This window comes from Oncorhynchus masou, chromosome 21 (genome assembly GCF_036934945.1).
Source record: "Oncorhynchus masou masou isolate Uvic2021 chromosome 21, UVic_Omas_1.1, whole genome shotgun sequence".
NCBI lineage: Eukaryota > Metazoa > Chordata > Actinopteri > Salmoniformes > Salmonidae > Oncorhynchus > Oncorhynchus masou.
Genome location: NC_088232.1, coordinates 50,443,361 through 50,468,842, shown reverse-complemented (window position 1 = coordinate 50,468,842; position 25,482 = coordinate 50,443,361). Strand labels below are relative to the sequence as shown.

The 25,482-nt window shown below is 45.2% G+C and overlaps 1 protein-coding gene across 2 annotated transcripts in view; it reads left to right on the top strand.

The window, feature by feature from the left end:
- LOC135508475 (ena/VASP-like protein) overlaps positions 1-25,482 on the top strand; it is a 62,182-nt gene that overhangs the window by 13,587 nt on the left and 23,113 nt on the right. For both annotated transcript variants that reach the window (XM_064928692.1, XM_064928691.1), the window contains exons 2-3: positions 22,083-22,257; positions 23,188-23,365. In XM_064928692.1, the coding sequence (XP_064784764.1) occupies positions 22,083-22,257; positions 23,188-23,365 (353 nt within the window). The remainder of the gene's footprint in view (positions 1-22,082; positions 22,258-23,187; positions 23,366-25,482) is intronic.

The window sequence follows — 25,482 nt, the reverse complement described above, 5'->3', positions numbered from 1 at the left end:
TCAGAAAGTATTCATACCCCTTGAGTTATTCCACATTTGTGACCGGCCGCCTCAATTCAGTTTTATGTTGCAAAATGTGATTTTTTTTATTTTTTACATTGGATAAAAGTAGAGCTACATTGTATATCATACACTACAGTTGAGGAACAATGGGAAAGTAATTCTGCTTAGAAATTTTGATAAACTTGTAAACTTGAGAAAATGCCCTTGGATATTTTTGGTACACCTACTGCAGAGCTCTTCTTTGTTCTACACCCGTTCACACCCTCTTAAGCCTTAGCCCCACCCCATCTCTTTTAAGGATTCACATGTGAGGCCATGTGCTAAACAGAGTGAGTATAGTAGTGTGGTAAACAACCAAAGATTTCAAGACCAAAAGTGGTTTAAGTAGTTGCCTACAATAAGGAGTTGTTTTCAGTACACACAGATGCATGAAAATAGAATGAACATGAATAGAAATGGAATGAACATTCTACATGCAAAAACGATTATCAGGCCATTGGTTGAGAAAGCCTTCTGTGGAATTAAGTTGTTGGCACAGTAACTCTCCTCTCTGTAATTCTGATGTTGTTGAGAGCAGTAGCAAAACTTTTGCAGTTCTCCATGGCTAATGTTATATCTTTAAAAAAAAAGCTGTGGTAGCAAGGATTGTCTACACATACTGAGCAGCTCATGTTATAGACAGAAGCGCACTACATGGCAGACCAATCCGAACTCGTTTCTCGGCATGACCAGTCCATCCATTATTTCAGCCAATCATGGCTAGCGGGAAGGTTCCTGTCTTTTTCCGTGGATAAACCAACTAGGCCCGTTATTTAAATTGTCTTAATATTTACAGATTAGAGGTCGACCGATTATGATTTTACAAAGCCGATACTGATACTGATTATTGGAGGACCAAAAAAAGCCGATACCAATTAATCGGACGATTTTTATAAATATATTTGTAATAATGACAATTACAACAATACTGAATGAACAATAAAACACTTTTATTTTAACTTAATATAATACATTAATAAAATCAATTTAGTCTCAAATATCAATATCTTCTTGATAAGCAACTCCAGTGTAGATTTGCCCTTGTGTTTTAGGTTACTGTCTTGCTGAAAGGTGAGTTTGTGTCCCAGTGTGTGTTGGATAGCAGACTGAACCATGTTTTCCTCCAGGATTTTGCCTGTGGTTACCTCTATTCCATTTATTTTTATCATCAAGAAACGTTCAAGTCCTTGCCGATGGGCCCCCGGGTGGAGCAGCGGTCTAAAGGCACTGTATCTCAGTGCTAGAGGCATCACTACAGACACCCTGGTTTAAATCCAGGCTGTATCAGGCAGCTCACAATTGGCCCAGGTTGTCCGGGTTTGGCCAGTGTAGGCCGACATTCTAAATAAGAATTTGTTCTTAACTGACTTGCCTAGTTAAATAAAGGTTAAATAACAAAATATATATTTTTAAATGTAATGACAAGCATACCGGTAACATGATGCAGCCACCACCATGCTTGAAAATATGAAGAGTGTTACTTAGTGATGTGTTGGATTTGCCCCAAACATAACGCTTTGTATTCAGGACATAAAGATCACTTTCTTTACCACATTTTTTTCTTCAGTTTTACATTAGTGCTGTATTGCAAACAGGATGTTCTTTTGAATATTTTTATTCTGTACAGGCTTCTTTCTTTTCACTCTGTCATTTACGTCGGTATTGTGGTGTAACTACAATGTTGTTGATCCATCCTCAGTTTTCTCCTCTATCACAGCCATTAACCTCTGTAACTGTTTTAAAGTCACCATTGGCCTTATGGTGAAATCCCTGAGCGGTTTCCTTCCACTCTGGCAACTGAGTTAGAATGGACACCTGTATCTTTGTAGTGACTGGGTGTGATTTAATATCATCCAAAGTGTAATTAATCACTTCACCATGCTCAAAGGGATATTCAATGTCATTAAAAAAAATAGGTGCCCTTCTTTGCGAGGCATTGAAAAACCTTCCTGGTCTTTGGGGTTGAATATGCGTTTGAAATTCACTTCTCGACTGAAGGACCTTACAGATAATTGTATGTGTGGGGTACAGAGATGATGAAGTCATTCAAAACAGTGTCCCGTGTGGCTCTGTTGGTAGAGCATGGTGTTTGCAATGCCAGGGTTGTGGGTTCTATTCAGACAGGGGACTACGCTCTAGCCTTTAGCTCAGTGCCGACGTTGCCTGTAATCCATGGCTTCTGGTTGGGATAAGTACGTACGGTCACTGTGAGGATGACATTGTCGATGCACTTATTAATGAAGCCGGTGACTGATGTGGTAAACTCCTCAATGCCATCGGATGAATCCTGGAACATATTCCAGTCTGTGCCAGTGAAACAGTCCTGTAGCTTAGCAACCGCTTCATCGGACCACTTCAGAATTCAGCGTGCCACTAGTACTTCCTGTTTGAGTTTGTTTTTAGGAGTAGGAATCAGGAGGATAGAGTTATGGTCGGATTAGCCAAATAGAGGGTGAGGGAGAGTTTTGTATGTGTATCTGTGTGTGGAGTAAAGGTGATCTAGAGTTTGTATGTGTCTCTGTGTGTGCAGTAAAGTTGGTCTAGAGTTTTTTCGCCTCTAGTTGCACTGGTGACATGCTGGAAGAAATTAGGTAAAGGTGGCGGGTGAGTGAGTGAACAGGTACATGTGCACGTGTTTGTATTAAATGCAGCATCACAAATGGTTAAAAGGTGTGTGTGTGTGTGTGTGTGTGTGTGTGTGTGTGTGTGTGTGTGTGTGTGTGTGTGTGTGTGTGTGTGTGTGTGTGTGTGTGTGTGTGTGTGTGTGTGTGTGTGTGTGTGTGTGTGTGTGTGTGTGTGTGTGTGCACGTGGACAAGTACACATGCACGTGGTTGTTTAGAATCCCTAATGGTTTTAATGCATGAGCCCTTTTTGCGGGGACATTTAGCTAACAACATGTGATCATTAATGGAGAAGCAGGAAAATACCATTAAGGGCCACATCCCTCTCTCCTGTTTGTGGCTTAATTCTCATTCAAGTGATTCCTAGGGATTGAAGTTGGAGTTTGCTGACATCGATTAGAGTTTCTTCGTCTTGTTGTGACATAGATTAGAGTTTCTACGTCTTGTTGTGACGTAGATTAGAGTTTCTACGTCTTGTTGTGACGTAGATTAGAGTTTCTACGTCTTGTTGTGACATAGATTAGAGTTTCTACGTCTTGTTGTGACATAGATTAGAGTTTCTACGTCTTGTTGTGACATAGATTCGAGTCTCTACGTCTTGTTGTGACATAGATTAGAGTTTCTACGTCTTGTTGTGACATAGATTAGAGTTTCTACGTCTTGTTGTGACGTTGATTAGAGTTTCTACGTCTTGTTGTGACGTTAATTAGAGTTTCTACGTCTTGTTGTGACATAGATTAGAGTTTCTACGTCTTGTTGTGACATAGATTCGAGTCTCTACGTCTTGTTGTGACGTAGATTAGAGTTTCTACGTCTTGTTGGCTGAATATGCATTGCATTAGTGAGCACACACTACATTTGTTTATAATGCACAGTTTATAGTTGTGTAAATCCTCATGCTTTACGGCCATATTGGAAATAGACAAAAAAATGGTCTTGACAGTGTGTCTGTCCATTTGTTTTATATAACCACACTGGCCACTCGGTCTTCCACCAAATAAAATGTTATTTGTCAGGTGCCGAATACAACAGGTGTAGACCATACAGCGATATGCTTACTTACAAGCCTTTAACAAACAATGCCGTTAAGAAAAATAAGTGCTCAAGCATTTACTAAAATTAACTGAAGTAAAAAAATAAATAAAAATACTGTAGTCCTCTGTCCTTACAGGACTCCCTTCCAGCCGGAATGTCTCTGTGCTGAGATTACAGCATTGTGCTTGTGTGAGAGTTAAAGCCTAGATAATTTAGCTTTAAGACGGGAGTGAGGTAATGATCTCCTCGGAAGTCGCCTGTAATCCCACCACTGAGACGTTCTCTCACAGCTGGTGTGTGTGAGCGTGCGCGTGCGTGTGTGGTGGAGCCGCCCCAAAAGGATTATACTGCACTGCACTCTGGGGAAAAAAACACTAGAGTGCATCACCCACTCTATCCCCTCCCTGTTGCCCTCTCTCTAATAACAGGGGAGGAACTAAACTTCAAATTGTTCAACTCATTCACCAAAATGTGCAGGGTGCCTCTCACAGCCATAAATATCCTCGTCGTTATTTTGAGTTCATGCCATACACCAGCTGTATGTTCAGGAGCTTAGTGTTCTACACCAATGCAACACGTGGAGGTTCAGTTGGAAGCTTATGTTTTATTGCAATTTTGTAGGGAGCTTTATGGCAGAATGCATCATAACACATCTGACTATACCAACATCTCTTGAAACCAACTCACAATTCAACACAAATGTCCTTGTCCATTCATTAACAAAACAAAACGACCAAAGAAAGGAACGTAGTCTGTATAGTCAAAAGCACGTCACATGTTAAGGGGTGCTGGGCAGAAGGAAACTTGTATTATAAATGGAAATGGAGAAACTAGTTGGATGCAATCGTTCGCCTTGACCTATGTAACAGATGTATGTCCGAGCAAGTCACTTGAGACAAGAATGAGAGGAGTCTGCCCTGTAGTGGCCATCTCTTATCCACCATAGAGTCCTGTAGTGGCCATCTCTTATCCACCATAGAGCCCTGTAGTGGCCATCTCTTATCCACCATAGAGTCCTGTAGTGGCCATCTCTTATCCACCATATAGCCCTGTAGTGGCCATCTCTTATCCACCATAGAACCCTGTAGTGGCCATCTCTTATCCACCATAGAGTCCTGTAGGGGCCATCTCTTATCCACCATAGAGCTCTGTAGTGGCCATGTCTTATCTACCATAGAGCTCTGTAGTGGCCATCTCTTATCTACCATAGAGCTCTATAGTGGCCATCTCTTATCCACCATAGAGCCCTGTAGTGGCCATCTCTTATCCACCATAGAGCCCTGTAGTGGCCATCTCTTATCCACCATAGAGTCCTGTAGTGGCCATCTCTTATCTACCATAGAGCTCTATAGTGGCCATCTCTTATCCACCATAGAGCCCTGTAGTGGCCATCTCTTATCCACCATAGAGCCCTGTAGTGGCCATCTCTTATCCACCATAGAGCCCTGTAGTGGCCATCTCTTATCTACCATAGAGCTCTGTAGTGGCCATCTCTTATCCACCATAGAGCTCTGTAGTGGCCATCTCTTATCCACCATAGAGCTCTGTAGTGGCCATCTCGAATCTACCATAGAGCTCTGTAGTGGCCATCTCTTATCCACCATAGAGCTCTGTAGTGGCCATCTCTTATCCACCATAGAGCTCTGTCGTGGCCATCTCTTATCCACCATAGAGCTCTGTAGTGGCCATCTCTTATCCACCATAGAGCTCTGTAGTGGCCATCTCTTATCCACCATAGAGTCCTGTAGTGGCCATCTCTTATCTACCATAGAGCTCTATAGTGGCCATCTCTTATCCACCATATAGCCCTGTAGTGGCCATCTCTTATCCACCATAGAGCCCTGTAGTGGCCATCTCTTATCCACCATAGAGCCCTGTAGTGGCCATCTCTTATCTACCATAGAGCTCTGTAGTGGCCATATCTTATCTACCATAGAGCTCTGTAGTGGCCATCTCTTATCCACCATAGAGCTCTGTAGTGGCCATCTCTTATCCACCATAGAGCTCTGTAGTGGCCATCTCTTATCTACCATAGAGCTCTGTAGTGGCCATCTCTTATCTACCATAGAGCTCTATAGTGGCCATCTCTTATCCACCATAGAGCTCTGTAGTGGCCATCTCGTATCTACCATAGAGCTCTGTAGTGGCCATCTCTTATCCACCATAGAGCTCTGTAGTGGCCATCTCTTATCTACCATAGAGCTCTGTAGTGGCCATCTCTTATCCACCATAGAGTCCTGTAGTGGCCATCTCTTATCCACCATAGAGCCCTGTAGTGGCCATCTCTTATCCACCATAGAGCTCTGTAGTGGCCATCTCTTATCCACCATAGAGTCCTGTAGTGGCCATCTCTTATCCACCATAGAGTCCTGTAGTGGCCATCTCTTATCCACCATAGAGCCCTGTAGTGGCCATCTCTTATCTACCATAGAGCTCTGTAGTGGCCATCTCTTATCCACCATAGAGTCCTGTAGTGGCCATCTCTTATCCACCATAGAGCCCTGTAGTGGCCATCTCTTATCTACCATAGAGCTCTATAGTGGCCATCTCTTATCCACAATAGAGCTCTGTATTGGCCATCTCTTATCTACCATAGAGCTCTGTAGTGGCCATCTCTTATCTACCATAGAGCTCTGTAGTGGCCATTTCTTATCTACCATAGAGCCCTGTAGTGGCCATCTCTTATCCACCATATAGTCCTGTAGTGGCCATCTCTTATCCACCATACATTACATACATTACATTTAAGTCATTTAGCAGACGCTCTTATCCAGAGCGACTTACAAATTGGTGAATTCACCTTCTGACATCCAGTGGAACAGCCACTTTACAATAGTGCATCTAAATCATTAAGGGGGGGGGTGAGAAGGATTACTTAACCTATCCTAGGTATTCCTTGAAGAGGTGGGGTTTCAGGTGTCTCCGGAAGGTGGTGATTGACTCCGCTGTCCTGGCGTCGTGAGGGAGTTTGTTCCACCATTGGGGGGCCAGAGCAGCGAACAGTTTTGACTGGGCTGAGCGGGAACTGTACTTCCTCAGTGGTAGGGAGGCGAGCAGGCCAGAGGTGGATGAACGCAGTGCCCTTGCTTGGGTGTAGGGCCTGATCAGAGCCTGGAGGTACTGCGGTGCCGTTCCCCTCACAGCTCCGTAGGCAAGCACCATGGTCTTGTAGCGGATGCGAGCTTCAACTGGAAGCCAGTGGAGAGAGCGGAGGAGCGGGGTGACGTGAGAGAACTTGGGAAGGTTGAACACCAGACGGGCTGCGGCGTTCTGGATGAGTTGTAGGGGTTTAATGGCACAGGCAGGGAGCCCAGCCAACAGCGAGTTGCAGTAATCCAGACGGGAGATGACAAGTGCCTGGATTAGGACCTGCGCCGCTTCCTGTGTGAGGCAGGGTCGTACTCTGCGGATGTTGTAGAGCATGAACCTACAGGAACGGGCCACCGCCATGATGTTGGTTGAGAACGACAGGGTGTTGTCCAGGATCACGCCAAGGTTCTTAGCGCTCTGGGAGGAGGACACAATGGAGTTGTCAACCGTGATGGCGAGATCATGGAACGGGCAGTCCTTCCCCGGGAGGAAGAGCAGCTCCGTCTTGCCGAGGTTCAGCTTGAGGTGGTGATCCGTCATCCACACTGAAATGTCTGCCAGACATGCAGAGATGCGATTCGCCACCTGGTCATCAGAAGGGGGAAAGGAGAAGATTAATTCTGTGTCGTCTGCATAGCAATGATAGGAGAGACCATGTGAGGTTATGACAGAGCCAAGTGACTTGGTGTATAGCGAGAATAGGAGAGGGCCTAGAACAGAGCCCTGGGGGACACCAGTGGTGAGAGCGCGTGGCGGGAGACAGATTCTCGCCACGCCACCTGGTAGGAGCGACCTGTCAGGTAGGACGCAATCCAAGCGTGGGCCGCGCCGGAGATGCCCAACTCGGAGAGGGTGGAGAGGAGGATCTGATGGTTCACAGTATCGAAGGCAGCCGATAGGTCTAGAAGGATGAGAGCAGAGGAGAGAGAGTTAGCTTTAGCAGTGCGGAGCGCCTCCGTGATACAGAGAAGAGCAGTCTCAGTTGAATGACTAGTCTTGAAACCTGACTGATTTGGATCAAGAAGGTCATTCTGAGAGAGATAGTGGGAGAGCTGGCCAAGGACGGCACGTTCAAGAGTTTTGGAGAGAAAAGAAAGAAGGGATACTGGTCTGTAGTTGTTGACATCGGAGGGATCGAGTGTAGGTTTTTTCAGAAGGGGTGCGACTCTCGCTCTCTTGAAGACGGAAGGGACGTAGCCAGCGGTCAGGGATGAGTTGATGAGCGAGGTGAGGTAAGGGAGAAGGTCTCCGGAAATGGTCTGGAGAAGAGAGGAGGGGATAGGGTCAAGCGGGCAGGTTGTTGGGCGGCCGGCCGTCACAAGAAGCGAGATTTCATCTGGAGAGAGAGGGGAGAAAGAGGTCAGAGCACAGGGTAGGGCAGTGTGAGCAGAACCAGCGGTGTCGTTTGACTTAGCAAACGAGGATCGGATGTCGGACCTTCTTTTCAAAATGGTTGACGAAGTCATCTGCAGAGAGGGAGGAGGGGGGGGAGGGGGAGGAGGATTCAGGAGGGAGGAGAAGGTGGCAAAGAGCTTCCTAGGGTTAGAGGCAGATGCTTGGAATTTAGAGTGGTAGAAAGTGGCTTTAGCAGCAGAGACAGAGGACGAAAATGTAGAGAGGAGGGAGTGAAAGGATGCCAGGTCCGCAGGGAGGCGAGTTTTCCTCCATTTCCGCTCGGCTGCCCGGAGCTCTGTTCTGTGAGCTCGCAATGAGTCATCGAGCCACGGAGCGGGAGGGGAGGACCGAGCCGGCCTGGAGGATAGGGGACATAGAGAGTCAAAGGATGCAGAAAGGGAAGAGAGGAGGGTTGAGGAGGCAGAATCAGGAGATAGGTTGGAGAAGGTATGAGCAGAGGGAAGAGATGATAGGATGGAAGAGGAGAGAGTAGCGGGGGAGAGAGAGCGAAGGTTGGGACGGCGCGATACCATCCGAGTAGGGGCAGTGTGGGAAGTGTTGGATGAGAGCGAGAGGGAAAAGGATACAAGGTAGTGGTCGGAGACTTGGAGGGGAGTTGCAATGAGGTTAGTGGAAGAACAGCATCTAGTAAAGATGAGGTCGAGCGTATTGCCTGCCTTGTGAGTAGGGGGGGAAGGTGAGAGGGTGAGGTCAAAAGAGGAGAGGAGTGGAAAGAAGGAGGCAGAGAGGAATGAGTCAAAGGTAGACGTGGGGAGGTTAAAGTCGCCCAGGACTGTGAGAGGTGAGCCGTCCTCAGGAAAGGAGCTTATCAAGGCATCAAGCCATAGAGCCCTGTAGTGGCCATCTCTTATCTACCATAGAGCTCTGTAGTGGCCATCTCTTATCCACCATAGAGTCCTGTAGTGGCCATCTCTTATCCACCATAGAGCCCTGTAGTGGCCATCTCTTATCCACCATAGAGTCCTGTAGTGGCCATCTCTTATCCACCATAGAGCCCTGTAGTGGCCATCTCTTATCTACCATAGAGCTCTGTAGTGGCCATCTCTTATCCACTATAGAGTCCTGTAGTGGCCATCTCTTATCCACCATAGAGCCCTGTAGTGGCCATCTCTTATCTACCATAGAGCTCTATAGTGGCCATCTCTTATCCACAATAGAGCTCTGTAGTGGCCATCTCTTATCTACCATAGAGCTCTGTAGTGGCCATCTCTTATCTACCATAGAGCTCTGTAGTGGCCATTTCTTATCTACCATAGAGCCCTGTAGTGGCCATCTCTTATCCACCATATAGTCCTGTAGTGGCCATCTCTTATCCACCATAGAGCCCTGTAGTGGCCATCTCTTATCCACCATAGAGCCCTGTAGTGGCCATCTCTTATCCACCATAGAGCCCTGTAGTGGCCATCGCTTATCCACCATAGAGCTCTGTAGAGACATCTCTTATCCACCATAGAACCCTGGGATTGGGTTACAGACTTGTCTTTGTGATTGTTGGTGCACGGAGAGAGGAGTGAGGAGGCAGGGATGGTACAGACAGGGACTGAATTTGAGAGGAGTGAGGAGGCAGGGAGGGAGGGTACAGACAGGGACTGAATTGGAGAGGAGTGAGGAGGCAGGGAGGGAGGGTACAGACAGGGACTGAATGGGAGAGGAGTGAGGAGGCAGGGTACAGACAGGGACTGAATGGGAGAGGAGTGAGGAGGCAGGGAGGGAGGGTACAGAGAGGCACTGAATGGGAGTGAGGAGGCAGAGAGGGTACAGACAGGGACTGAATGGGAGAGGAGTGAGGAGGCAGAGAGGGTACAGACAGGGACTGAATGGGAGAGGAGTGAGGAGGCAGAGAGGGTACAGACAGGGACTGAATGGGAGAGGAGTGAGGAGGCAGAGAGGGTACAGACAGGGACTGAATGGGAGAGGAGTGAGGAGGCAGAGAGGGTACAGACAGGGACTGAATGGGAGAGGAGTGAGGAGGCAGAGAGGGTACAGACAGGGACTGAATGGGAGAGGAGTGAGGAGGCAGGGAGGGTACAGACAGGCTGAATGGGAGAGGAGTGAGGAGGCAGAGAGGGTACAGACAGGGACTGAATGGGAGAGGAGTGAGGAGGCAGGGAGGGAGGGTACAGACAGGCTGAATGGGAGAGGAGTGAGGAGGCAGGGAGGGTACAGACAGGGACTGAATGGGAGAGGAGTGAGGAGGCAGAGAGGGTACAGACAGGCTGAATGGGAGAGGAGTGAGGAGGCAGAGAGGGTACAGACAGGGACTGAATTTGAGAGGAGTGAGGAGGCAGAGAGGGTACAGACAGGGACTGAATGGGAGAGGAGTGAGGAGTCAGGGAGGGAGGGTACAGACAGGGACTGAATTGGAGAGGAGTGAGGAGGCAGGGAGGGAGGGTACAGAGAGGCACTGAATGGGAGTGAGGAGGCAGAGAGGGTACAGACAGGGACTGAATGGGAGAGGAGTGAGGAGGCAGAGAGGGTACAGACAGGGACTGAATGGGAGAGGAGTGAGGAGGCAGAGAGGGTACAGACAGGGACTGAATGGGAGAGGAGTGAGGAGGCAGAGAGGGTACAGACAGGGACTGAATGGGAGAGGAGTGAGGAGGCAGAGAGGGTACAGACAGGGACTGAATGGGAGAGGAGTGAGGAGGCAGAGAGGGTACAGACAGGGACTGAATGGGAGAGGAGTGAGGAGGCAGAGAGGGTACAGACAGGCTGAATGGGAGAGGAGTGAGGAGGCAGAGAGGGTACAGACAGGGACTGAATGGGAGAGGAGTGAGGAGGCAGAGAGGGTACAGACAGGGACTGAATGGGAGAGGAGTGAGGAGGCAGGGAGGGTACAGACAGGGACTGAATGGGAGAGGAGTGAGGAGGCAGGGAGGGTACAGACAGGGACTGAATGGGAGAGGAGTGAGGAGGCAGAGAGGGTACAGACAGGCTGAATGGGAGAGGAGTGAGGAGGCAGAGAGGGTACAGACAGGCTGAAATGGAGAGGAGTGAGGAGGCAGGGAGGGTACAGACAGGCTGAATGGGAGAGGAGTGAGGAGGCAGGGAGGGTACAGACAGGGACTGAATGGGAGAGGAGTGAGGAGGCAGAGAGGGTACAGACAGGGACTGAATGGGAGAGGAGTGAGGAGGCAGGGAGGGTACAGACAGGGACTGAATGGGAGAGGAGTGAGGAGGCAGAGAGGGTACAGACAGGGACTGAATGGGAGAGGAGTGAGGAGGCAGAGAGGGTACAGACAGGGACTGAATGGGAGAGGAGTGAGGAGGCAGGGAGGGTACAGACAGGGACTGAATGGGAGAGGAGTGAGGAGGCAGGGAGGGTACAGACAGGCTGAAATGGAGAGGAGTGAGGAGGCAGGGAGGGTACAGACAGGCTGAATGGGAGAGGAGTGAGGAGGCAGGGAGGGTACAGACAGGCTGAATGCGAAAGGAGTGAGGAGGCAGGGAGGGTACAGACAGGGACTGAATGGGAGAGAAGTGAGGAGGCAGGGAGGGTACAGACAGGCTGAATGGGAGAGGAGTGAGGAGGCAGGGAGGGTACAGACAGGGACTGAATGGGAGAGGAGTGAGGAGGCAGGGAGGGTACAGACAGGCTGAATGGGAGAGGAGTGAGGAGGCAGAGAGGGTACAGACAGGGACTGAATGGGAGAGGAGTGAGGAGGCAGGGAGGGTACAGACAGGGACTGAATGGGAGAGGAGTGAGGAGGCAGAGAGGGTACAGACAGACTGAATGGGAGAGGAGTGAGGAGGCATGGAGGGTACAGACAGGTTGAATGGGAGAGGAGTGAGGAGGCAGGGAGGGTACAGACAGGCTGAATGGGAGAGGAGTGAGGAGCCAGAGAGGGTACAGACAGACTGAATGGGAGAGGAGTGAGGAGGCAGGGAGGGTACAGACAGGCTGAATGGGAGAGGAGTGAGGAGGCAGGGAGGGTACAGACAGGGACTGAATGAGAGAGGAGTGAGGAGGCAGGGAGGGTACAGACAGGTTGAATGGTTAAACCTTGAAGTCTAACATGGTCACAGTGTCCCTGGATCGTTACATTTATCATCTGCCTTACATGTTTTTCATGTTTTTCATTCAAGGTGTCGTATTCTATTTTGGGCCTTGCAGTTCAAATGTAAATTACAATTAGCAGACATATCATTGGTAGCCAGAAAGCAGGGAGTGATAGAGAAAGGCCTTGCCAATGATATAGCAGACAGTGTGTGATGCTCGGTTGTGGTCTATCATTCCGGTCTGTTCAGGTACGTTCCACTGAACCAGCAGCAGTCAACAATTACCCTGCCCGGCAACAAAAGCTCTGCCTGCTGGCTAGCTGGGCATCACCCTCTCACTGCCTGACGCCTGCTCTGCCTCCAGGGTTCCCATGGAAACCCTGACTTTTCCCAGGCAAAATGTCATTTAGTTGTGTTGATGGGGAAATCAGGCCTACACAGCCTGCTTTTAGAAAAAGGCTGCCCCTAACCTAACTGTTTATTTACCAACACACCCATTTTAGTAGTCCTAGACAGGGTCAGGAAACCAGGTGTGTCCATTAGTGCACATCATAGCTAAACATTTTGCAATTAAAAACATAAAATCCCCCAGCAAATGTTTAGAAAGTTCAAGCTTTCTTACTGTATTTCTACACAATCTCAAAACTCTAAAATGCTTTTTGGAGAACAGCAAAAAACAAGCAAAAAATGACCCCAGACATTATCACATTGGTTTCTGTAGCTTCATTCACCTCAGTCTATCTACAAACACATAGCCTATTAGATATAATATTAACCGCTAAACATTAACTCTGCCCCTGGGATTTAAAACTATAATTTAATACGTACAGAGGGATCTGTTAGCAGAAAGAGTAATTTTATTAACAAATGGTTAACAAATAAATTAGCTTTTTTTTTTTTTTTTACAGCAATTTTTCTGCAATCCTACACATTTTGCCATGACTTATGCCAGATTAATATATCAGTAGGTGACTAACAAAATCAAATGGGTGAGACCTGGAGGTCAGGGTCCCTGGGCACTTACCCTACGGCCAAGTGTAGATAGCTAGATAGACTAATTTAGTGAATGTCAGTGATTGATTGACTTGGGTGTAGATAGCTAGCTAGAGTGAATGTCAGTGATTGTATAGGCTTGGGGAGACCTGGAGGTCAAAAACTTACCCCCAGCCAAGTGTAGATAGCTAGCTAGACTAATTTAGTGAATGTCAGTGATTGACGTATAGGCTTGGGGAGACCTGGAGGTCAAGGTCCCTGGGCACTTACCCTACGGCCAAGTGTAGATAGCTAGCTAGACTAATTTAGTGAATGTCAGTGATTGACGTATAGGCTTGGGGAGACCTGGAGGTCAAGGTCCCTGGGCACTTACCCTACGGCCAAGTGTAGATAGCTAGCTAGACTAATTTAGTGAATGTCAGTGATTGACGTATAGGCTTGGGGAGACCTGGAGGTCAAGGTCCTGGGCACTTACCCTAGCCAAGTGTAGATAGCTAGCTAGACTAATTTAGTGAATGTCAGTGATTGACGTATAGGCTTGGGGAGACCTGGAGGTCAAGGTCCCTGGGCACTTACCCTACAGCCAAGTCTAATTTAGTGAATGTCAGTGATTGACTAGACTAATTTAGTGAATGTCAGTGATTGACGAATAGGCTTGGGGAGACCTGGAGGTCAAGGTCCCTGGGCACTTACCCTACAGCCAAGTGTAGATAGCTAGCTAGACTAATTTAGTGAATGTCAGTGATTGACGTATAGGCTTGGGGAGACCTGGAGGTCAGGGTCCCTGGGCACTTACCCTTGTAGATGCTAGCTAGACTAATTTAGTGAATGTCAGTGATTGACGTATAGGCTTGGGGAGACCTGGAGGTCAAGGTCCCTGGGCACTTACCCTACAGCCAAGTGTAGATAGCTAGCTAGACTAATTTAGTGAATGTCAGTGATTGACGTATAGGCTTGGGGAGACCTGGAGGTCAAGGTCCCTGGGCACTTACCCTACGGCCAAGTGTAGATAGCTAGCTAGACCAATTTAGTGAATGTCAGTGATTGACGTATAGGCTTGGGGAGACCTGGAGGTCAGGGTCCCTGGGCACTTACCCTACAGCCAAGTGTAGATAGCTAGCTAGACTAATTTAGTGAATGTCAGTGATTGACGTATTGACGCTGAATTTAAAATGCTAGAAACGTGGTGGCATACTTTCTACTAGTTCGCCCATGAGGCTTCTTTTACATGGTTAAGCACTCAGTGTAACAGAAGCCTCCATCCAGCCTCTCAATCCCACTGGCAGTAGTCTAGCTAGAACACACTTACAGTGTGTCACTGGAGGCATTTGTCTCAATTCCTACTTCTTTATCCTTCTAAGCCTGGTAACGGATTGTGAACTAACTCGCTCTGTGCAATTATTTGGATTGTCCAATGAAACAGTCAGATGCAAGGAGAGCCGTGTGTGTGTGACATGAGTCATGAGAATTTCAAGGTATCCCCAAAGCAGAAGCTGATCCCGGATTAAAATGGTGATGTGTTTGAGCACTTCTGTCCAATCCCAGTGAGCAAAACTGGTTTTAAAGATGTCATTTCAAAAGCACAACTGGTTGAAATAATTCACACACACGTACAGGGGTGAGTAATGTTATTTATCTACTGGGTTATTGACTGGTTATATTGAATGGATGTTCCTTAAAGCTAAATAATTCAAACAAACGTCTCAAAGAGATATTACACACATAGCCTGTCCACGGCCATTGAATTATTCAGGGGTAATTTTATATCCTCTATGAAACAAAGACCCAGAATTAGTGTCTATTTGTATCTATATTTCATATTTTATTCGCCATAAAAAAGTACTTATGCATTTTTGTAAGGTGTCGACTTCCATATACGGAAGATCAACATGGTTTAAACCCAGAGTGATTGGCGAGGAGAGGAACAGTCGTCCTCATGTCCTCAATTCAAGCGGGTATCCGTCAAATTGCCACGTACGTTTTGCGATATTACATCAACGAAAGAAGTTACGCCAAACTGTCCACCCCCCCGTCGGACTTCATAGCACGCGGGATAGAACAGCAGCATATTTTGTCTTGACGTCAACTAAACAAAACCAATAGAAGGGCTTTGGGGCAGACTGTAGCGCTGTTTCCCCCGACTACGGATTCCATCTTTAACTATAGCTACATGCTGTATCCTAATATTTGGATTGTTTGGACAGTGGTTCTAAGATCTCCCATGTATCATTGGTTAGGCCTGATATTAATTAATTTCAATAAAATAACATGTTATTGGCTACATACACATGGTTAGCAGAGGTTATTGCGAGTGTAGTGAAATGTTTGTGCTTCTAGTTCCGACAGTGCAGTAATACCTAACAAGTAATCTAACAGTTTCACAACAACTACGTAATACACACAAATGTAAAAGGATGGAAGAAGAATATGTACATAGAAATATATGGATGAGCGATGGCCGAGCGGGTTGGGCAAGATGCAATAGATGGTATAAAATACTGTATATACATATGAGATGAGTAATGTAAGATATGTAAACATTATTAAAGTGGGATTATTTAAAGTGACCGGTGATCCATTCATTACTACCTTTTTTAGGTTTGTGTTGATTCTTTAAAGGTGCAGTATGCTGCAACCTACTTGAACCAGAAAGACTGTCGTTTACCACCAAGTGCTTATATTAGCATTAGCTGACCACAAACCAATGTAAGTCAGTGTAGTCTAACCCAATACACACTGGGTATACCAAACATTAGGTACACCTTCCTAATATTGAGATGCCCCCCCCCCCCCTTTGGCCTCAGAACAGCCTCAATTCATCTGGGTATGGACTCTACAAGGTATCAAAAGCGTTCCACAGGGATACTGGCCCATGTTGACTCTACAAGGTGTTGAAAGCGTTCCACAGGGATACTGGCCCATGTTGACTCTACAAGGTATCAAAACAGGGATGCTGGCCCATGTTGACTCTACAAGGTATCAAAAGATACTGGCCCATGTTGACTCTACAAGGTATCAAAAGCATTCCACAGGGATACTGGCCCATGTTGACTCTACAAGGTATCAAAAGCGTTCCACAGGGATACTGGCCCATGTTGACTCTACAAGGTGTTGAAAGCGTTCCACAGGGATACTGGCCCATGTTGACTACAAGGTATCAAAGGCGTTCCACAGGGATACTGGCCCATGTTGACTCTACAAGGTATCAAAAGCGTTCCACAGGGATACTGGCCCATGTTGACTCTACAAGGTATCAAAGGCGTTCCACAGGGATACTGGCCCATGTTGACTCTACAAGGTATTCCACAGGGATACTGGCCCATGTTGACTCTACAAGGTATCAAAAGCGTTCCACAGGGATACTGGCCCATGTTGACTCTACAAGGTATCAAAAGCGTTCCACAGGGATACTGGCCCATGTTGACTCTACAAGGTATCAAAAGCGTTCCACAGGGATACTGGCCCATGTTGACTCTACAAGGTATCAAAGGCGTTCCACAGGGATACTGGCCCATGTTGACTCTACAAGGTATCAAAAGCGTTCCACAGGGATACTGGCCCATGTTGACTCTACAAGGTATCAAAAGCGTTCCACAGGGATACTGGCCCATGTTGACTCTACAAGGTATCAAAAGCGTTCCACAGGGATACTGGCCCATGTTGACTCTACAAGGTATCAAAAGCGGATACTGGCCCATGTTGACTCTACAAGGTATCAAAAGCTTCCACAGGGATACTGGCCCATGTTGACTCCAAGTATCAAAAAGCGTTCCACAGGGATACTGGCCCATGTTGACTCACAAGGTATCAAAGGCTGGGATACTGGCCCATGTTGACTCTACAAGGTATCAAAAGGTGGATACTGGCCCATGTTGACTTGACAAGGTATCAAAGGCACAGGAATACTGGCCCATGTTGACTCTACAAGGTGAAAAACCCAGCAGCATTGCCCATGTTGACTCTACAAGGTGTTGACAGGGATACCTGGCACCCACAGGGATACTGGCCCATGTTGACTCTACAAGGTATCAAAAGCGTTCCACAGGGATACTGGCCCATGTTGATTCCAGTGCTTCCCACAGTTGAGTCAAGTTGGCTGGATGTCCTTTGGGTGGTGGACCGTTCTTGATACACACAGGAAACTGTTGAGCATGAAAAACCCAGCAGCATTGCAGTTCTTGACAGACCTGGCACCCACTACCATACCCCCTACAAAAGCACTTCAATATTTTGTCTTACCCGCCCTCTGAATGGCAACACATACACAATCCACATCTTAAGTGTCTCAAGGCTTAACAATCCTTCTTTAACCTGTCTCCTCCCCTTCATCTACATTGATTTGAAGTGGATTTTACAGGGGACATCAACAAGGGATAATAGCTTTCACCTGGATTCACCTGGTCAGTCTATGTCATGGAAAGAGCAGGTGTTCCTAATGTTTTTTTTATACTCAGTGTAGAACGTTTTAAAGATGTGCTGCAGTTGTATGAGTAGGCCTTTTGTATGTATTGCAGTTCACATGCTCGTACCATCACTCATTGGGGCAGTGCATGATTTCCAATCTGCATGATTTCACCCTTCGCATTGTGTCATGTAGGTCAAGACATTTCCCACTCTGTCACCCTGACTTGCTGTTCTGTCACCAGTTTTAGCTTAGTTGTGTTTGTCACGCCGCCCTTTCCTCCCAAGTTATTTTTCCGTCCCCAGCGATTGCGAAGCATTTGAATGAAACCCAATGCCGCACAGAGAAGGCATGTTAACCATCGACCCTAAAATGCCTCCAGAAATAGTTTGTTTTTGTAAGTGGATCTGTCAGACACTAAGGAACTGAGTATCATCTCAGGGACATGGGGTGGTCTTTGTGCTGTGTAGAAGTGCCTGTTGTGTGGTTAAATGACGTAAATGTTCAAAAAGAAAGAAAATCCCTCAATAGAAGTCGGAATATCCTTCATTGCTAAGTACTACTTGACTGAGGAGCACACTGGTGAACTGTGCCTACAGTTTAGTCTAAAGTAAGATACCAGAGCTAGGTTTTCTGTCAGGTTTGGCTTATTGTGGTTTCATTTGAATGGCTTTTATTGATTCCATATCGATTGAGGTATTGACTTCCCTATTTGTAATGTGGTAGATTAAGATGCACTCACACCTTCTGCTTCATGTATTGCTGTTAGCCTTTAGCCGTTAGCCTTTAACCTTTAGCCTTTAGCTGATAGCCTTTAACTGTTAGCCGATAGCCTTTAGCTTTTAGCTGATAGCCTTTAACTGTTAGCCAATAGCCTTTAGCTTTTAGCTGATAGCCTTTAACTGTTAGCCGATAGCCTTTAGCTTTTAGCTGATAGCCTTTAACTGTTAGCCAATAGCCTTTGGCTTTTAGCTGATAGCCTTTAACTGTTAGCGTTTAGCTGTTGGCCGTTAGCTGTTAGCCTTTCATTCCTTCTGCTGAGATACTATTTCACCTACTGTGTCAAACTACTCCTCACTCAAAGCCTCAAATGAAGCACAACACACACTGTCCTCTTCTTCCTAACTGGCTGAGCTGTGATGTAAAGGGTAGGCCTAAACCAAACTTGCTATATCCAACTGCATGTTCAGTGTCTCCTCAAGGGCTTACTGTACAATGATTGGATATTTTTTGTGTGTCTGTAATTGATTGATTTGGGCTTACAGATTTACTCTAAAACATACCAGACCGCACTTCAATTGAATTTGAAAAGGACTTGCAAGGATAGTGATGTTGGCTGGTTCTGTGATGTTTGTGTGATGGATACTGAGGAGTCTTGAGAATGTGTCAGTCAGTGCCAGGCTTGTGAGGCTTACAGTAGGGTAGTAATCGAGGAGGGACAGCTTTGGGTCCCGACATGCTTTCAAAGCCTCACCCTCTAATATTATTGTAGCATTGCACATCTACTGGTACACCATATGTTGATAGAGGACGTTCTGCACTAATACAGCCTCAACCATACACGGTGCTGTGCTGAGACATGGCTGAAGTGTCAGCCTCCATTTTCTCTGTCTCGTAAGGAGGAAGGAAGCAGATCGAAGAGGAAGGTCACATGCTGGCATTTGAATGCTGGCGAGGCCCTAGGGGCCTTGGAGACAAGACAACCTGTCTCTGTGGTGGAATCTTTTATTTAGTTTGGGATATTAATATGGCTTTTTGGGGGGATATTGGAAAGACTTCCAGAAATATACTTACTTTGCTTTCCATGGTGAGGCACCCACTTTGTAAAATATTTCCTTTAAGAATTGCTGTCTAGAAATGACAGCTGTGAATGCACAGTGCTAATTTGACAATAAAGACTGAGAATGTTGAGTAGCTGAGTATTTAAAGCCATTAGAGCAGAGCTGTCCCCGTGGTATTCACGGTGAACGTTAAGAAACTTTTCGTCACTTCACAGTCCCCTGAGGGCGTAAGTCACTCTCACCTCTTAGACCTCTATGAGTGAAGCATCTATAGCCTGTCATGCTGTCAGGAATATTACACCACGTTACACCATATTATACTATATTATACCATGTTATACTATATTACACCATGTTATACTATATTACACCATATTATACTATATTATACTATATTACACCATGTTATACTATATTACACCATGTTATACTATATTACACCATATTATACTATATTACACCATATTATACTATATTACACCATGTTATACTATATTACACCATGTTATACTATATTATACTATATTACACCATGTTATACTATATTATACTATATTACACCACGTTACACCATATTATACTATATTATACCATGTTATACTATATTACACCATGTTATACTATATTACACCATGTTATACTATATTACACCACGTTACACCATATTATACTATATTATACTATATTATACCATGTTATACTATATTACACCATGTTATACTATATTACACCATGTTATACTATATTACACCATGTTATACTATATTACACCATATTATACTATATTACACCATATTATACTATATTATACTATATTACACCATGTTATACTATATTACACCATATTATACTATATTATACTATATTACACCATGTTATACTATATTACACCATGTTATACTATATTACACCATATTATACTATATTATACTATATTACACCATGTTATACTATATTACACCATGTTATACTATATTACACCATGTTATACTATATTATACTATATTACACCATGTTATACTATATTACACCATGTTATACTATATTACACCATATTATACTATATTATACTATATTACACCATGTTATACTATATTACACCATGTTATACTATATTACACCATGTTATACTATATCACACCATATTATACTATATTATACTATATTACACCATGTTATACTATATTACACCATGTTATACTATATTACACCATGTTATACTATATTACACCATATTATACTATATTATACCATGTTATACTATATTACACCATGTTATAATATATTACACCATATTATACTATATTACACCATATTATACTATATTACACCATATCATACTATATTACACCATGTTATACTATATTACACCATGTTACACTATATTACACCATGTTATACTATATTACACCATGTTACACTATATTACACCATGTTATACTATATTACACCATGTTACACTATATTATACCATATCACACCATTTCACACAATATCACACCATATCAGGGGTAAGCAGCGTAGCCTAGTGGTTAGAGCATTGGACTCGTAATCCCTGAGCTGACAAGGTACAAATCTGTTGTTCTGCCCCTGAACAGGGCAGTTAACCCACTGTCCCTAGGCCGTCATTGAAAATAAGGATTTGTTTTTTAACTGACCTGTCTAATTAAATAAAGGTCCCAAAAAAAGAATCATACCATATTGTTATTCATACCCTTTTATATATTACCCCATCGTCCATGTACTAAAAAAATATTTTGTCGTTGTGGATTTTTCTTTATATCAATTGAAAGAAGTCACCGCCTACATGTATTGTAAAGGTGAAGCATATGGAAGTTTCTCCACTTATGAGGAGTTGGCATTAGTGCTTTGAAATGTGCTATACTGTAGATGTACTATGGCTGTACTTGTTCACCACATAATTCAATAGTTTAATTCTTGTTGTCGATAGGAATGGAGAGTTTGGAATCAAGCCAGTCTGTGCCTAGGCCAAAACCATGATGTGGATGCACATTCTCAATTTATCTGGTTTGACAGATAAATAACTCACATCTGGCGAACAGATAGTTAATTAGACGCTTCTGTTTTCTCTCACCGTGTTATTATCATAGATCAGCGACACACATGTTTCCTGCCCATGTCGCCGAACATTCTGAAATATGCAATTATGGTACCACGACGCCACAGCAAAGCACAACACAGAGAGAGATTTTTTTCCGGAGGGGTTGGGGTTAGTGTGCTTGTTTATAGGGTTTTAAATGGCTGCCCCTCCCTCTTTTTAGGGACATACTGTCAAATTTCAAACGGTACCATTAGATAGGCGTGGTTCCTTTGAGAGTTCTACTACTGAACAGGCTTGCTAACAGTACGGTACTACACAGCACCGCATCCACCAGTAGTAGGAGACACAGGGGTTAGAGGTCAACAATAAGGACATAGGGTGAATCTCAAACATATTTCCTCGATTCCTTGCATCCTCTCTCCTCACCTCCTTCTCAAAACCCATTGGACATTCTCCTCCAATCCGTTTTGAGAAGAAGGGGAGGAGAGAATGCAAGAAATCGAGGAAATATGTTTGAGATTCACCCTATGTCCTTATTGTTGACCTCTAACCCCTGTGTCCTCCTCCACAGTGAACAGAGTATCTGCCAAGCCCGCGCCTCAGTCATGGTGACCTCTAACCCCTGTGTCCTCCTCCACAGTGAACAGAGTATCTGCCAAGCCCGCGCCTCAGTCATGGTGTACGACGACACCAGTAAGAAGTGGGTTCCAATCAAGCCGGGCCAGCAGGGCTTCAGCCGCATCAACATCTACCACAACACGGCCAACAACACCTTCCGCGTGGTCGGGGTCAAGCTACAGGACCAACAGGTAGAGGTACACATACGCACACACCCGCACACACAAACACACACACACACACCAATTGCCATTGTCTGGGGGAATTTGTCTGTTCTAGTAATGTTAGTCATTTCAATGGACCTACAAATCTTGATGTAGATCTGTTGGAAGACTTTTCACACTGCAAGCCTTTACAGACCTCCACCACACTGTCTTTAGTTATAGAGATCATCTCCACCACACTGTCTTTAGTTATAGAGATCATCTCCACCACACTGTCTTTAGTTATAGAGATCATCTCCACCACACTGTCTTTAGTTATAGAGATCATCTCCACCACACTGTCTTTAGTTATAGAGATCATCTCCACCACACTGTCTTTAGTTATAGAGATCATCTCCACCACACTGTCTTTAGTTATAGAGATCATCTCCACCTCACTGTCTTTAGTTATAGAGATCATCTCCACCACACTGTCTTTAGTTATAGAGATCATCTCCACCACACTGTCTTTAGTTATAGAGATCATCTCCACCACACTGTCTTTAGTTATAGAGATCATCTCCACCACACTGTCTTTAGTTATAGAGATCATCTCCACCACACTGTCTTTAGTTATAGAGATCATCTCCACCACACTGTCTTTAGTTATAGAGATCATCTCCACCTCACTGTCTTTAGTTATAGAGATCATCTCCACCACACTGTCTTAGTTATAGAGATCATCTCCACCACACTGTCTTTAGTTATAGAGATCATCTCCACCACACTGTCTTTAGTTATAGAGATCATCTCCACCACACTGTCTTAGTTATAGAGATCATCTCCACCACACACATTCGTTACTAGTTATCTCTATAGTTATGTAAGACATATTTATCTCTATAGTTACGGTACATTGAACTAAGCTGACCATATTAATTGGTGAATAATAAATGAATGAGTAATTGGCTGTCTGTCTCTCAGGTGGTGATCAACTACTCCATAGTGAAGGGGCTGAAGTATAACCAGGCCACGCCCACCTTTCACCAGTGGCGCGATGCCAGGCAGGTTTACGGCCTCAACTTCGCCAGCAAAGAGGAGGCCACCACCTTCTCCACCGCCATGATGTTCGCCCTCAACACGCTCAGCTCCCAAGATGGAGGTGGGACCCTTTCCCGTGTGGAAGTAATCATTCTGTCCATCTGTCTGCCTGTCTGTCCACCCGTTCGTTCGTCCACTTGTCTGTTTATGTCACAGTCAGCTTTAGATGGACTGTAGCTAAAACTGATGTGTACTAATTAACAGTTAATCCTGGCACGTTAGCGACTAATTATCGGTCGAAGTGCAAATCTTTTTATACAGTAATTTCAAGCCTGTATAGCTCCCCTATAATTTAAGGATTGTTGGATTAACATAATATTAGGTTGAACATGTTTAGGTTGTAACAAGAATAATCTATTTTCAGAAACGCTCTCAACCTGTTCAGTTTACACTTGGTCCAGCCAATGACATTGGGGCTGCAGGTGCCAGTCAGTCTGGTTGCTGGGTCGATCTCCACTGAGTTCTACCTCCCTCTGCTGGACATCAAGCTCTAGAGCGAAAACAAGGCCAGACATACTGTATCTCTATGGCTCTGGGTGAAAGCTTTCAGCAGTGTGTGTGGGAATGGAAAGCAAACCATAGAACCCATAGAACCATAGAACCCTGCCATAAACTCTGTTTAAATTTGTGTTCAGTAGGGCACATTGTAACAAAACATTTAAAATTGTTATGAAACGGAAAATGTAAAAAAGCATTTCTTAATAGTTCAAATATAGCCTACCTATTTCACTTATTTATTTGTTAACTATCTACTGAACACAACCCAGGCTAGAGCCTAGGGTGCCACACTTGGATACGTGACCTGGCAATATATGATGGCCGATTGCAGACACTTGTGATAATACTGTATGCCTGAAAGTGACACGATCGAAAACAACCATTACAGTTAACCCTGACAACCATTAACATTACACCGCCAGGACAGACACTTGCACACATCAATGTAAAGACCTGTGGTTAGATGAGATGGATGGTGCAGTCTAGTTTATGGCGACATAACTAGACTGTATACGAAGCTTTACTCTTAAGAAATAGCACATGGGCCTCTCCTGTTACACGTTGCTGCTACTTATAAGCTGTTGGGATGGGGAGTCCGGTGGCGGCCCCATTCCGTCCCCTAGCCTTCCTATTGGTGCACAGCCTGGCTAAAATACCCATGGAGCCAAACTGTCTTAGAACGCCAAATCTCACATGGCACTCTCCTTTTTTTGGTAAACCTTTTGGGGAACAAGAGGGGGCCATGTTGGAGGTGAGCTGAGCTATGGGGCTCCACACGCAAACCTAAGGTGCGCTCCTTCTGTCCAGGGAATGCAGTCGCTGCTTTATACCTGCTACTGGGGCCCTATCTTGGATCACCCGGTTCGTGGCTAATGCTATTCCAGTAGCCTGGACAGCTGCCTGACGAGAAGCCATAGTTAGTACCACACAGTAATAGCTTGCTAAAGACACTGTAAGAATTGCAGAGAGGGTCTCACGATGAGTCTTACTCCAGAGATGTCACCAGCCACTGTCAGACGGTGCACTTCTGCGAAGATCACCCTCAGTAAGTACTGTTCCCGTGATGACAGTTGATGCAGGGTAGGTGATAGAGGGAGGGGCTGGATCAGGGCTATTTACTGCATGATGCTGTGGCAGACAATGTGAGGCTGTTGGTATTTGGCAACACCTCTCTCACCTCTTTCATTGTAAGGCTAAAATAGGGAAGTGATGTTCTGGAAATCCCTATGTTGATGTTTAAGCTTAAGCTGTATGCGTTTCTGTTGACTGCCAATTAATGTTTTCCATTCAACACAAATGTGGACTTAAGGGGCCCTAATGGGTCAAAGTAGCTTTTATATTTCATATTTTGGTAGCCACAGCCCCACGGGGTGTTAAGCTGTGGCTCCTGAGGTTTGAAATACTCTTTAATAGCATCATATTTAGCTCAAGAATTCCCAATTAGGCAATTAGGTAATCACCATCTGAGTTAGAGAGTGAGAGAGAGAAAGTAGGCCTTGTTTTGTTCCTTGAGGGCTTCTGTGCACAGGCCTGATGAAGCCCAAGCACTCCCCTGGGGCACTACGTCTCTCACCTCACCATGGCAACAGCCAGGACCCCCTTATGTCAGGCCTCTGTGCTTCATCATGCACTAACCCAAACTCATTTGACACGTACACAACCTTCCTGTTAACATCTGTA